Raw genomic sequence first — 15142 nt, forward strand, 5'->3', positions numbered from 1 at the left:
TCGCTCGGGGCCCTCACTAGGCTTTACACTGGCAGCAGGCCTCGCTACTCTTCACCGCTCTTATGGCGTCGGCACGCCTTAGGCTCACTAACCTGAGCTCCCTGAGTCTAGACTGGGCTGGCAACTTCTCTGGCTGCAGCAGACTGACCTCCTCACAGACTAGACTGAACTGCCTAGCTCCACCTTCCCTTTTTATATCCCTATCCGGGCTCCCTCTGCTGATTTGAGGTGGAAGGTGGAGGTGTGTGAATGCTATGAGGGCCTCTTGTGGAGGAATCCGTCCATGCACCCCTCCGGGATCTGTGGCACCAATGCGCAGCAGGGCGCCACACATCCTTCTGGGTTCTGTGGAACCCTGCGCAGCAGGGTGCCACATTCCCACTTAGTAAAACTCAGTACTCCTGGACTGAAGCATTTTTCCAAACAGGTTAGACAATAACATTAACATTTCTTCCCTTTATGGGAGGCACATCTCTTGAACGTTACAGGTAACATTATAATACAACAAATATATAAAAATAATATAAAGCATCCTCAGAGTTTCTCAAATCAGTTCCAGTGAGATCCCAACAGGGTGTCCCTCTCACTGGTTAAAGTGCAAAGGTAGCTTGAGAGACCTGTCCGTAAACCCTCCAAGTAGGCCCTGGGCGTGGCTGCAGGGCATAGGGGATCCTGGTGCTGGACCACATCTTCCGCCACGCCAAACAGGTTTTTGTTCTGAGGTCATCTTATATAACATCAATAAGGGCACTTTACGAAGTGCAAATTATTCACAGGGACAGTCTTTGGGCTGCTCACAGTCCTCAGCCTACAAGTCTTTATACCCTTACGGGTAACTAAATGCACAAATGTTACTTTTTCAGTTCTCATAAGTAAATGACAGTAGGCAATACCCAACTGGGTAACTATTAACAGTACCTTTCAGCAGTTCAATAATGGTGCTCCCTCCGGGGAAGCACCTCTCCACAATTGGCTGGCCCAGCCGGGTCGTCAGCTCTAGATGGCGAGGGTTTGCTCTCCTCTACCACCCTGTGGACATTCTGGGCATACCAGCCCCTTTCTCCCCTATGCCTGGTGTAGGTGACGTAGTCACCGGGGTAGAGATTCCGGTCGGGAGCGTTATCCGGTGCTCCGGCGGCTTGCTGGTCGTTGGCCATTGTTGCGCCCCCCTAGTGAACCGGAGCCTAGCTTCTTCACTTTCTTTTTCTGGTAGGCCGCAGCTCCGCGGGCGACGGTCTCCTTCCAGGACCTTGCGTCGCTCGCGTCTGACGTCAGGGCGTCCTCTGGCTCCTTCCAGGACCTGACGCTTCCTGGTTCGACGTCAGGGGCGGGGCATGTCCTCGACTTCGCGTGCTTCCAGCGGTTACGCCCCCTTCTTCCCGCGCGGCAACAGAAAAATTGGCGGATATGGCGGGAAAACTTCACCACAGTAAGATTTCCAGTCTCTTAAGGCGCACAGTACCCGGTGGCAACGGGCACACAATCCTGTTCGTGACGCCAGTTGGGATGTCGCGCCCCCGTGGGCCTTACTGTTTGGGGACAGTACATATCTATCACGGTGGCTGGCCCAGGGCGGACAGTGCACAAAAAGGGGTAGTGATTATTAATAAAGTTCAGAGAAATTTGTGACGCCACCTGTGGTGTCTGGTGAAGGTCACCAGCGCTGCAGCAGTCCTCTGAGGCAGGTGACAAGGCAGCTAAAGATGGTACAGCTCCCCACAGGTGGAGCGAGCTTCAGGGCAGTGTAGATAAATAGATGGTGGGTGCGCTGGGCATTGTTGTGCATGTAGAGAACGCAGCAGGAGTAATGGACAGAGACAGGGGTTTTTGTTTCGTTACCTTTACTGGTACACTCCTGCCCTGCGCCTCACAAACAGTGTCCCAAGCCGGTAGCCTCAGATCTTGTCGGGCGACCTGCAGTCCCCTGGACCTTATGTGGCCACCTTTTCGGCGATATAATTGTGGTAGTGGGCAGCTGTACCTTGAAAGTACAGTAACCTCCGGTTATCTAGCTGAGCCTGATTCTTCTCCACTAGTTTAGGGGCCGGTCCCCTCCACGGCCTGATCCCTCCATGTCCATGTAGATTCGGGCGCAAGGGTGGCTTCCTGCACTCACCGTGCCCCTAGGATCCCCACTGTCTCTGGAGCCTTCCCTCTGCTCCCGTCCTCTCTCACTTTCTCAGAATAGGCCCGCTCTCCTCTCTCCTGAGCGTAGCCCCTTCTGAGCTCCCACTCCAGCTCTCTCTCCTCACACTGCACTCCTGCTCCCAGCACTGGAGCAGGAGACTGGCTTGTTCTAGAACTGTCTACCTTCTTTTTATACTCTTTCTGAAGGTGCTCCCCTGATTAACTTCCTCCACCCACACCCACTACATGGTTCTCCCTCTCTTGGTTTCCCCCCCTTCCAACCAGGGACAGAGCTCAGCATTGTGCACGTGCAACTTGCCCCGTCTGCTGGTCTGGAATTGTGTAGTGTTGGATGCAGGTGGGTGGGTTCCAGGCAGTACTCTCTCCTTACCTGAGAGTGGGGTACCACACCTCTGGGTGAGATTCAGTACCTCTGTGGCGACTGAACCCGCAGGGGCGCCACACATTCACCTCTCTCACAGCGTTCCACAGGATGTCTTTTGAGGGTGGCAATGCAAGAAACTAGTAAGAAACTGCAGTGCTGCCCTCTTTGAAGTCCTGTTCCAGGAGGGGCGATGTAGGTTGCAGAGAAGTAAGTTCAGCCCCAGCCTCCTGTGAAGTCACATTTGATACTTCTCTTAAACGAAACTTCAAAGGAAGTCCAGTTAAAAAAAACACATTTACATGTTAGCTAAATAGAAAAAAGTGTAGGGAATTGTGTAATAAAGTAAATTACAAAAGTGGTTAGGGTGTAAGGATAGATAGCTAGAAAATACCATTTAAGCTTAGTAAAAGTCAGAATACTGTAAGTGGTCATGCATAAGAAAGTTCCCTAAATCTGGTCCAAACTACATGTTATTTTAAAACCACCATTCGTATAAAAAGCTGAAAAATAAATTCTTTCTGATGTAAACAAACTTTAAAGGAGTTAATTTAGCATTCAGCACACTAGACACCAATGTAGACTGCAAGAAGCTGCTACCTCTGATGGTAAATCATTTCCATGTACTACAGTACATTTGGTGGAAGATGCGGGCAATCTATGAAAAAATGTTTGTGATAAGGCTATTATCACTGCGAATGTGAAAAAGGACGCCTAAATAAATATATACTGTGTACATGGCTCCAAGATTCATGTGACAGACAACTGGATTTAATACTCCTGGGTAACATTTTCTTCCATTTCATCTTTGTTATATTGTAACCTTTTTCTAGACAAATTAGTGTAACTGTGAGAAATAAATATATGGTGTGCATAAATGAATGTTTCTTACTTCCATCTGTAAGAAGCGAAATTAGTGAGCAGGAATTACAGTGAGAACCTAGGTCTGGTTGAAGGATAGACATGGTCAAATATACAAGCTGGGTCAATGACAGTAGAGGAGGAACAAATAATGACTTCAAAAGATTTCAGTAACTTAATGGATCTTATAGCTTGTTGCCAGAGCCATGGAGAATTGTCCCTTATAAAATCATGGGCACTGGCTGAAGTGGGTAGTATTTACCGTGCACTGGCCCTTTAATAAGCAGGGAATTCCGTACATGCAGTGCATAGCAGCATAAATGCAGACTGACAGCACCGGCCAGGAGGAAACCATGGGGAAATGAAGAGAGCGAGTGCTTAGGATGGGACAAGATTATTAATAGCACCAAGTTCAATCAAGGAAAAATGTAATGAGTTCTCCCCCAATGAGAAAGTTTAGTTTTACTTTTTTTTTTACTAGTTAAGACACAATTTCCAGTGATGCTGCTTGCATACTGCCTGGGAAAAAGAGGCTTAACTGTTACTCCATAGCTTGCACATAATATCCGTAGACTCTGCTAAAACAGTTAAGAATTGGCTTGGGATTCGATGAGACATTTGTTAATCTACTGTGAGTATATATCATTCTTACTGCTAATAATTTGTATAACTTAAATTGCATTTTATAGTATATGTACATCTATATACACCGAGTGCAGAATTATTAGGCAAATGCGTATTTTGATCACATGATACTTTTTATACATGTTGTCCTACTCCAAGCTGCATAGGCTTGAGAGCCAACTACCAATTAAGTAAATCTGGTGATGTGCATCTCTGTAATGAGGAGGGGTGTTAACTAATGACATCAACACCCTATATAAGGTGTGCTTAATTATTAGGCAACTTCCTTTCCTTTGGCAAAATGGGTCAGAAGAGAGATTTGACGGGCTCCGAAAAGTCCAAAATTGTGAGATGTCTTGCAGAGGGATGCAGCAGTCTTGAAATTTCCAAACTTTTGAAGAGTGATCACCGAACAATCAAGCGTTTCATGGCAAATAGCCAACAGAGTCGCAAGAAGCGTGTTGGCCAAAAAAGGAGCAAAATAACTGTCCATGAATTGAGGAAAATCAAGCGTGAAGCAGCCAAGATGCCATTCGCCAATGGGCCAAGAAATATCTTAAGACTGATTTTTCAAAGGTTTTATCGACTGATGAAATGAGCGTGACTCTTGATGGGCCAGATGGATGGGCCAGAGGCTGGATCAGTAAAGGGCAGAGAGCTCCACTCCGACTCAGACGCCAGCAAGGTGGAGGTGGGGTACTGGTATGGGCTGGTATCATCAAAGATGAACTTGTGGGACCTTTTCGGGTTGAGGATGGAGTGAAGCTCAACTCCCAGACCTACTGCCAGTTTCTGGAAGACAACTTCTTCAAGCAGTGTGTAATGCACACGCCCGGGCTGAGCGGCGTGTGCGTGTGATTCCACTGGACCTTGCCGGAGAGTGAATGCCTGGAGGGGCGTAACTAGGTATTCACCCGATCCGACCAGGGTCGCACGACGGCATACGACGCCAGTGCACCAAGGAGGAACCGAGCAGAGGGACCAGGTGCTACTCCAGGACAGACCCCGGACACAGCTGTTGACCCACACAGGGGAATACAGGAACAGACTGGTTAGGCTGGCACACAGACTGGTGGAAATAGGCAGGCACGACTGGTATGCAGGCAGGCGGGTATGCAGGCAGGGGGGTACAGGCAAGCACGGCTAGAGTGCAGACAGGGAGGCACTAGCAGGTAGGAACACAGGCGGGATAGGACCCAGTACACACTGGGACTCAGGAACAGAACCACAGATGTGGCGGACAAACACAGCAGAGTGGGGCCGCCCAGAGAGGTGAGCGAGAGCAGGGCAGGACGAGACCGCCTGGAGCGGTGAGCAAGAGTAGAGCAGGACAATGCCGCCTGGAGTGGTGAGCAAGAGTAGAGCAGGACAAGGCTGCCTGGAGCGGTGAGCAAGAGTAGAGCAGGACAAGGCCGCCTGGAGCGGTGAGCAAAGGGTCAGAGCTGAGCGAGACTGCCGGAGCAGTGAGCAAGGAGTCAGAGCAGAGCGAGACTGCCGGAGCAGTGAGCAAAGGAGTCAGAGCAGAGCGAGACTGCCGGAGCAGAGAGCAAAGGAGTCAGAGCAGAGTGAGACTGCCGGAGCAGAGAGCAAAGGCAGAGCAGGCTAGCACCGCCAGAGCAGTGAGCAAAGGCAGAGCAGGCTAGAACCGCCGGAGCAGTGAGCAAAGGCAGAGCAGGCTAGAACCGCCGGAGCGGTGAGCAAAGGCAGAGCAGGCTAGAACCGCCGGAGCGGTGAGCACAGGCAGAGCAGGCTAGAACCGCCGGAGCGGTGAGCAAAGGCAGAGCAGACTAGAACCACCGGAGCGGTGAGCAAAGGCAGAGCAGGCTAGAACCACCGGAGCGGTGAGCAAAGGCAGAGCAGGCTAGAACCGCCGGAGCGGTGAGCAAAGGCAGAGCAGGCTAGAACCGCCGGAGCAGTGAGCAAAGGCAGAGCAGGCTAGAACCGACGGAGCGGTGAGCAAAGGCAGAGCAGGCTAGAACCGCCAGAGCGGTGAGCAAAGGCAGAGCAGGCTAGAATCACCGGAGCGGTGAGCAAAGGCAGAGCAGGCTAGAACCGCCAGAGCGGTGAGCAAAGGCAGAGCAGGCTAGAACCGCCGGAGCGGTGAGCAAAGGCAGAGCAGGCTAGAACCGCCAGAGCGGTGAGCAAAGGCAGAGCAGGCTAGAACCGCCGGAGCGGTGAGCAAAGGCAGAGCAGGCTAGAACCGCCGGAGCGGTGAGCAAAGGCAGAGCAGGCTAGAACCGCCGGAGCGGTGAGCAAAGGCAGAGCAGGGGGGACAGGGCTCTGTTCACACAGAACAGACAGGAAGGGAAAGGCAGAACCAGATACCCACAGGGTACTTGCAGAGAAGTAGCAAGTGGACCACAAACTCACAAACGGGAGTACAGTGACAACGAGCAGGAGTTAGGTATGAGTTCAGACTCTGCAGAAAAAGGAAAGGTACGGACAAAGAGAAACACGGGAAACAGGCTAGAAGAGAATACAGATAAGAACAGACACAGTAGCAAGATACAGGAGCGGGTCTAGGTAGCAGCCCCTAGAAGGCGGGAGGAACAGGCTAGGAGCGTGTTCAGACAGGACAGACTGGATACAGGAGCGGGTCTAGGAATGCAGCCCCTAGAGGGCGGGAGGAACAGGCTAGGAGCATGTTCAGACAGGCCTGGAAATACAGCCTCCAGGATAGGCAGACAAGAGAACACAGAAGGGACCTGGCACATTCAGAGTGCAAGAGCACACTAAATGAAACACAATGCTCAGGCAGGGATTGATTGGAGCAGCTGGGTTAAATACCAGGTGACAGACAGCAATAGGCTGAGGACACACAAGGGGTGTGCCTGCAGCAGGTACAAAAAGCAAGAAGCGATCGGGCGCCGCCCTAAAGCAGCAGAAACAGACACAAACAGACAGCATGGAGGGAAGCCAGAGAGACATTCTGGACTGGAGATCAAGTGCGCTCTCTTGCACAGTGGGAGATGGACCACTATGCAAGGACGCCGCCAGGTATGTTACACAGTGGTACAAGAAGAAGTCGGTATCGTTCAAGAAAAACATGATTTTCATGCAGGACAATGCTCCATCACATGCATCCAACTACTCCACAGTGTGGCTGGCCAGTAAAGGTCTAAAAGAAGAAAAAATAATGACATGGTGCCCTTGTTCACCTGATCTGAACCCCATAGAGAACCTGTGGTCCATCATAAAATGTGAGATCTACAGGGAGGCAAAACAGTACACCTCTCGGAACAGTGTCTGGGAGGCTGTGGTGGCTGCTGCATGCAATGTTGATCGAAAACAGATCAAGCAACTGACAGAATCTATGGATGGAAGGCTGTTGAGTGTCATCATAAAGAAAGGTGGCTATATTGATCACTAATTTTTTTGGTTTGTTTTTTCATGTCAGAAATGTTTATTTCTACATTTTGTGCACTGATATTGGTTTACCTGGTGAAAATAAACAAGTGAGATGGGATTATATTTAGTTTTTATTAAGTTGCCTAATAATTCTGCACAGTAATAGTTACCTGCACAAACAGATATCCTCCTAAAATAGCCAAATCTAAAAAAAAAAAACACTCCAACTTCCAAAAATATTAAACTTGGATATTTATGAGTCTTTTCGGTTGATTGAGAACATAGTTGTTGATAAATAATAAAAATAATCCTCTAAAATACAACTTGCCTAATAATTCTGCAAGCAGTGTATTCTAGTGTGATTACTACACTTTTTAGCATCACACTCAGTTACCCTATTCAGTGCCTTAATCATCTATCCTGTTCAATTCTAATTCACTGCTCTCTGTACGCTTCCCTTATGTACGTTCCTTCTTATTATACTTATGTACAGTACCAGGCAAAAGTTTGGACATCCCATTCATGCAATGGTTTTCCATGTTCTTATTGATATGTGCACATTGTAGTTCAGATTGAAGGCATCAAACCACGAAAAAGCATGTAACATTTGTGTTAAACTCTAGTACTGCTGGGACATGTCTCCTTCCAGCCAGTTTGCCTGTGTTTTCAATGAGCATATAATTCAGATGTAATTACCGTAGTTCTCTGCTGGAGTCATGAGCTGGCTACTCTCTATTTAAACCTCCCTCACTCCCTGCCAGTTATAGTTTATACTTGATGTGGTTTAGTCTTTTTTTTTTAGCTCTTGTTCAACTTGTTTGATTCCTGTTGTTTGACCTTAGTCCATATTTTGAACACTCTTCTGCCTGACGATTCTCTTGCTGTTTCTGATCTCCTGGTACTGACATGGCTTCCCGACCATCCCCTTCCAACCCACTCCACAGGCCAGCAGCTAATTTGTGGACCCAATCCAGGGCCATGAGAGCGAGTTTCATGACAGTGATTCATGCTTTTTATGACTGCACTATACATATACATACATTTATGAGGTCTAATCCAAATATATCATAGAATTATAGAATGGTAGAGTTGGAGGGGACCTCCTGGGTCATCTGGTCCAACCCCCTACTCAAAGCAGGATTCACTAAATCATCTCAGACATATATCTTTAGCTGTTTTTCTGTCACTTCTAATAATAATAATAATAATAATAATAGTCTTTATTTATATAGCGCCAACATATTCCGCAGCGCTTAACAATTCACAGTTTCATATACAACAGTCATAAGTAACATAGCTAAAGATAATACAATAATTACAGCAAAAATGACAACCCTGCTCGTAAGAGCTTACAATCTACAATGAGGTGGGGGTGACACAAAGTACAATGGCTTATTTACAAGGATGGTCCAGCCATCTTGAGGGGATGAGAGATAGATAAAGGCTGCATGAGCTCATCACCAGCCAGTATCTGTAGGGCTTTTGGGTTCGGTGGAGACTTATGTTTGGAGAAACAAGGGATGGGCTATAAGAAGATAAAAGGACTTCGATTAGGGAAGGTGATAGGCTGCTTTAAACAGGTGTGTTTTTAGGGAGTGCCTAAAACTGTGTAAGGATACAGGTGCTTCTCACTAAATTAGAATATCATCAAAAAGTTAATTTATTTCAGTTTTTCAATACAAAAGGTGAAACTCCTATATTATATAGAGTCATTACAAGCAGAGTGATCTATTTCAAGTGTTTATTTCTGTTAATGTTGATGATTATGGCTTACAGCCAATGTAAATACAAAAGTCATTATCTCATTAAATTAGAATACTTTATAACAACAGCTTGAAAAATGATTTTAAAATCTGAAATGTATGTTCAGTAAATGCCCTCAATACTTGGTCGGGGCTCCTTTTGCATCAATTACTGCATCAATGCGGTGTGGCATGGAGGTGATCAGCCTGTGGCACTGCTGAGGTGTTTTGGAAGCCCAGGTTACTTTGATAGCAGCCTTCAGCTCGTCTGCATTGTTGGGTCTGGTGTCTCTCATCTTCCTCTTGACAATACCCCATAGATTCTCTATAATAGAATCTCTATGGGGTTAAGGTCAGGCGAGTTTGCTGCCAATCAAGCACAGTGATACTGTTGTTTGTAAACCAGGTATTGGTACTTTTGGCAGTGTGGACAGGGGCCAAGTCCCGCTGGAGAATGACATTTCCATCTGCAAAAAGCTTGTCGGCAGAGGGAAGCATGAAGTGCTCTAAAATTTCCTGGTAGACTTTGATCTTGATAAAACACAGTGGACCTACACCAGCAGATGACATGGCTCCCCAAACCATCACTGATTGTGGAAACTTCACACTAGACCTCAAGCAGCTTGGATTGTGGCCTCTCCACTCTTCCTCCAGACTCTGGGACCTTGATTTCCAAATGAAATGCAAAATTTACTTTAAACTGAAAACAACACATTGGACCACCGAGCAACAGTCCAGGTCTTTTTCTCCTTGGCCCAGGTAAGACGCTTCTGGCGTTGTCTATTGGTCATGAGTGGCTTGACACAAGGATTGAGACACTTGTAGCCCATGTCCTTGATACATCTGTGTATGGTGGCTCTTGAAGCAATGACTCCAGCAGCAGTCCACTCCTTGTGAATCTCCCCCAAATCTTTGAATGGCCTTTTCTTAACAATCCTTTCAAGGCTGCGGTTATCCCGGTTGCTTGTGCACCTTTTTCTAACACACTTTTTCCTTCCACTCAACTTTACATTAATATGCTGGGATACAGCACTCTGTGAACAGCCAGCTTCTTTAGCAATGACCTTTTGTGGCTTACCCTCCTTGTGGAGTGTGTCAATGACTGCCTTCTGGACATCTGTAAAGTCAACATGATTGTGGAGCCAACTGAAACAGACTAAGGGACCTTTCTAAACACGAAGGAAGCCTTTGCAGGTGTTTTTTGTTAATTATTCTAATTTACTGAGATAATGACCTTTGTGTTTTCATTGGCTGTAAGCCATAATCATCAACATTAACAGAAATAAACACTTGAAATAGATCACTCTGTTTTTAATGACTCTATATAATATATGAGTTTCACTTTTTGTATTGAAGAACTGAAATAAATTAACTTTTTGATATTCTAATTTTGTGAGAAGCACTTGTATATACTGTACAGACCAAAAGTTTGGACACACTTTTTCATTTAAAGATTTTTCTGTATTTTCATGACTATGAAAATTGTACATTCACACTGAAGGCATCAAAACTATGAATTAACACACGTGGAATTATATACTTAACAAAAAAGTGTGAAACAACTGAAGATATGTCTTATATTCTAGGTTCTTCAAAGTAGCCACCTATTGCTTTGATGACTGCTTTGCACACTCTTGGCATTCTCTTGATGAGCTTCAAGAGGTAGTCACCAGAAATGGTCTTCCAACAATCTTGAAGGAGTTCCCAGAGATGCTTAGCACTTGTTGGCCCTTTTGCCTTCACTCTGCAGTCCAGCTCAACCCAAACCATCTCGATTGGGTTCAGGTCTGGTGTCTGTGGAGGCCAGATCATCTGGCGTAGCACCCCATCACTCTCCTTCTTGGTCAAATAGCCCTTACACAGCGTGGAGGTCTGTTTGGGGTCATTGTCCTGTTGAAAAATAAATGATGGTCCAACTAAATGCAAACTGGATGGAATAGCGTGCCACTGCAAGATGCTGTGGTAGCCATGCTGGTTCAGTATGCCTTCAATTTTGAATAAATCCCCAACAGTGTCACCAGCAAAGCACCCCCACACCATCACACCTCCTCCTCCATGCTTTACGGTGGAAGCCAGGCATGTAGAGTCCATCCATTCACCTTTTCTGCATCGCACAAAGACATGGTGGTTGGAACCAAAGATCTCAAATTTGGACTCATCAGACCAAAGCACAGATTTCCACTGGTCTAATGTCCATTCCTTGTGTTCTTTAGCCCAAACAAGTCTCTTGTGCTTGTTGCCTGTCCTTAGCAGTGGTTTTCTAGCAGCTATTTTACCATGAAGGCCTGCTGCACAAAATCTCCTCTTAACAGTTGTTGTAGAGATGTGTCTGCTGCTAGAACTCTGTGTGGCATTGACCTGGTCTCTAATCTGAGCTGCTGTTAACCTGCGATTTCTGAGGCTGGTGACTCGGATAAACTTATCCACAGAAGCAGAGGTGACTCTTGGTCTTCCTTTCCTGGGGCGGTCCTCATGTGAGCCAGTTTCTTTGTAGCGCTTGATGGTTTTTGCAACTGCACTTGGGGACGCTTTCAAAGTTTTCCCAATTTTTCGGACTGACTGACCTTCATTTCTTTAAGTAATGATGGCCACTAGTTTTTCTTTACTTAGCTGCTTTTTTCTTGCCATAATACAAATTCTAACAGTCTATTCAGTACGACTATCAGCTGTGTATCCACCTGACTTCTGCACAACACAACTGATGGTCCCAACCCCATTTATAAGGCAAGAAATCCCCCTTATTAAACCTGACAGGGCACACCTGTGAAGTGAAAACCATTTCCAGTGACTACTTCTTGAAGCTCATCAAGAGAATGCCAAGAGTGTGCAAAGCAGTCATCAAAGCAAAAGGTGGCTACTTTGAAGAACCTAGAATATAAGACATATTTTCAGTTGTTTCACACTTTTTTGTTAAGTATATAATTCCACATGTGTTAATTCATAGTTTTGATGCCTTCAGTGTGAATGTACAATTTTCAAAGTCATGAAAATACAGAAAAATTTTTAAATGAGGTGTGTCCAAACTTTTGGTCTGTACTGTACATATATATACACGAGACTACATCTATATTCAATAAAGTGAATTAGATTGTTGACGAAATCCCAAATAAAAAGACTCATCATATGCCAGATTATATATTTTTTTGGGATGCCTCTGCAATGATAAATGAAGTCAATGACATATTTTAATACAGTCACAATTATGGTATACCAGCACATACCCCCTTTTGTACCATAATGGCTCTCTCTAGGCTCACATTAAAACTAAACATGGACCAAGCCCTACAGTAAGTATTACTAATATCTCTATGATACATTGTGATATTATTTTTTAAAGTTGTTTCTTTATGAGAATGAACGTTCACATTCTCTTTTGAATATTTTTTTCTGTCCTGCAGTTTCTAACCATGGATCAAGAAATAATTGAAAAAATGTGTCATCTGATCTGGGAGATACACAGTTCTCCAGAACTAAAAGCCTTATCGCCTAGCACAACCCACCCAACTGCTTTCCAGTACTTCAACTTCATGCTGTCAATATTCACTTGTATCATGGGATTTGTCGCCAACATTATTGTCATAATTGCCACTGGATTCTTATTGAAGAAGAACAAGTATAAAATCTGGTTCCTGAACTTGGCTGTGGCAGACTTCACCTTTATTTTGATTCTACCGCTTCATGCTGTGTCTGAAATAAGAGGAAAATGGCTATATGGGTCCAGTGTGTGCAAATTCTATAACTTTCTTGCCTTTGTTAATACGTACGCCAGTATTTACATCCTCACAGTGCTGAACATTGATCGCGCACTGTCAGTGGCTAAACCAATATGGCACCGGAGTTTTCATTCTCAGAAATTTTGTTGCTTTATGTGCTCGTTCATCTGGGTATCATCGGCCCTATGCAGTATTCCAGCCATCATCCATAGTGATGTATATGAAGAAAACCAATGTACCCTGTCTTACTATGACACTTCTCTTGTTGCCTATGAACTAAGTTACAGATCAGAAAATGAGCCACTCAATGATTCACTAGAAATGTGCGAAAATATCTCAGACCTTGAAACTTCCGAACGAAGGAAATTAGTCGCAGATTGGAGGGAAATGACTTTTTCAACAGAGCGCCTTGTAGTGCCACTTGCATTGGTTGGTTATGTTATCCCACTTTGTGTGATCGTATCATCCAATATCATCATCGCTTTCCATGTGAAAAATTCCACGATGGCGGCATCATCCAGACTCTACAGATTGGTGATTTTTGCCGTCTTGAGCTTTTTCTGTGCCAGAACTCCATTTGTTGTAACCTATATCACTTTCTTGGTGTCTGTTTCCACCCTGAAGATGATTTTGATGTATAAACTTTCTGCCATTTTGCAGCTGTTATTCACCATAGCGGCTACTAATACTTTCCTAAATCCAGTGGTGTATGTCTTACTAATAAAGCAAGCAAGGAGTGAACTTCTTAATTTGTTAGGGAGAAGTAGATTGAGAGTGATAAAAAGGTTTTCCAGAACTCCCCGTACTCAACACTCCAATGCATCTGCTGTTCCAGTGGACATGATGCAAAGTGGTGATATCCCGTCCATTCAGTCACCGACCGGCTGACATAACTGAGCAGAAATTAACACTTTTTAAAAAATATGGTAGAAAAACTTCTTTAAGGAAACCTGTATTTTTGTAATTTAAATCCATGCACTTTCTATGCTTAGGAGTCCAGTGGGCGGACTTATGTAGTAATTGTCAACCACTAAGTAGGCATAGAGAAAAATATACGTTATAATTAAGGATGAGCGGACCTATGGAAGTTTGGGTTTTGGTACACGACCCAAACTTTATTCCAAAGTTTGGTTCGTGTACCAGAACTATACATGAACTTGAACCAGAACCCAAACCTCATTGAAAACAATGGGCATCCGAACTTTTGAGCAGGAAAAAAACTCTTTCTCTTCAACAGACTTCCTCCAGAACTCCGGACACTGCAACGGACTCCCGGGAGAAGTCCGGGTTTGCAGTTTCGCACCGGACACTAACTGTCCGAAACGAACACCGAACGTTTAGGTTTGCGTTTGCTCATCTCTTTTATAATGAATCTTTACCCTACCAAATTATATACATCATGATGTCTGTATAATGCTGCTTGCAGATCAAATACCATGTCCTACATGGCAGTTACCCTTTAAAAAGAGAGAGAGGAGATTTCCTGATCAAAGCCGCTTTCTCAGGCCACTTAATTGTCATATGGACCAGTAGTGGCCAAAAATGATGATTTCTTATCTATTCCATCCCCTGAATACATAGGCTACTGATTGGTTACAGATCCAAGTGACTGATGGATGAGATATCATCACTTCTGGTCCTGGTAGAGGACTTTTGAGCAACTGAGCAGTGAAGAATTGGAAGTTGAAATACTTATTTTTTTAAACTATCCCTTTAATTTTTAAGATGATCTTCTTAATATTACACTATTCCATTGTTTTGTTAAACTTGAAGGGTTGTGAAAGCTGAGATGTTTGGTGAGGTTACCATCATATAGATCTATTTTCCTGTAGGAGATACCTCATTTTGAATTGTTGAAGAGATGAAAATATGACCATTCTTTATTTGACTGTGCGCTTGGACAACTAAAACAGCTTTCCAGTGTAAAATTTCTATAAAACAACTTGCCATACCTATGATATGTGAAGGTGTTAAAGTTTTTTTTTCCCCATGAATAATGTTAATTTTAATCAACATTTTAATAGATCTTGGAATAATAATAATTCCCATAATTCGATGTGTTTAAAAAAAATGTTCCTGTGCTGAGATAATGTTATAAATGTGTCCCTGCTGTGTACTGTGTAATGGCTGCACTTTACCGTGCTGGAACATGGTCTGATCATACCACATCTCATGGCCAGTGGAGGAGACATTACAGAATGGGATCGCAGCGGATTCTTTCTTTGAGGTCAAACATTGCTTAAAACAGGCAGTGAATTGTTGTTCCTCACAAAAAGAATCAGCTGTGATCCCCGGCTGTAATGTCTGTTTACTCTTTTGCTTCCCCCCCTGCCCAGGAGCTGTGG

The 15142-nt window shown here is 44.8% G+C and overlaps 1 protein-coding gene across 1 annotated transcript; it reads left to right on the forward strand.

Annotated features, from left to right (window-relative positions):
• The first annotated feature begins 3853 nt into the window (after nt 1-3853).
• Nucleotides 3854-14928, forward strand: LOC141161005 (chemerin-like receptor 1). Its single transcript, XM_073645797.1, has 2 exons — nt 3854-4001; nt 12483-14928. The coding sequence occupies exon 2, from the start codon at nt 12492-12494 to the stop codon at nt 13683-13685; it is 1194 nt and encodes a 397-aa protein (XP_073501898.1). The 5' UTR covers nt 3854-4001; nt 12483-12491; the 3' UTR covers nt 13686-14928.
• The last annotated feature ends 214 nt before the right edge of the window (nt 14929-15142 follow it).

Source organism: Phyllobates terribilis, unplaced genomic scaffold (genome assembly GCF_046119375.1).
Source record: "Phyllobates terribilis strain yellow unplaced genomic scaffold, ASM4611937v1 Scaffold_9__5_contigs__length_417890890, whole genome shotgun sequence".
Classification (NCBI taxonomy): Eukaryota; Metazoa; Chordata; class Amphibia; order Anura; family Dendrobatidae; genus Phyllobates; species Phyllobates terribilis.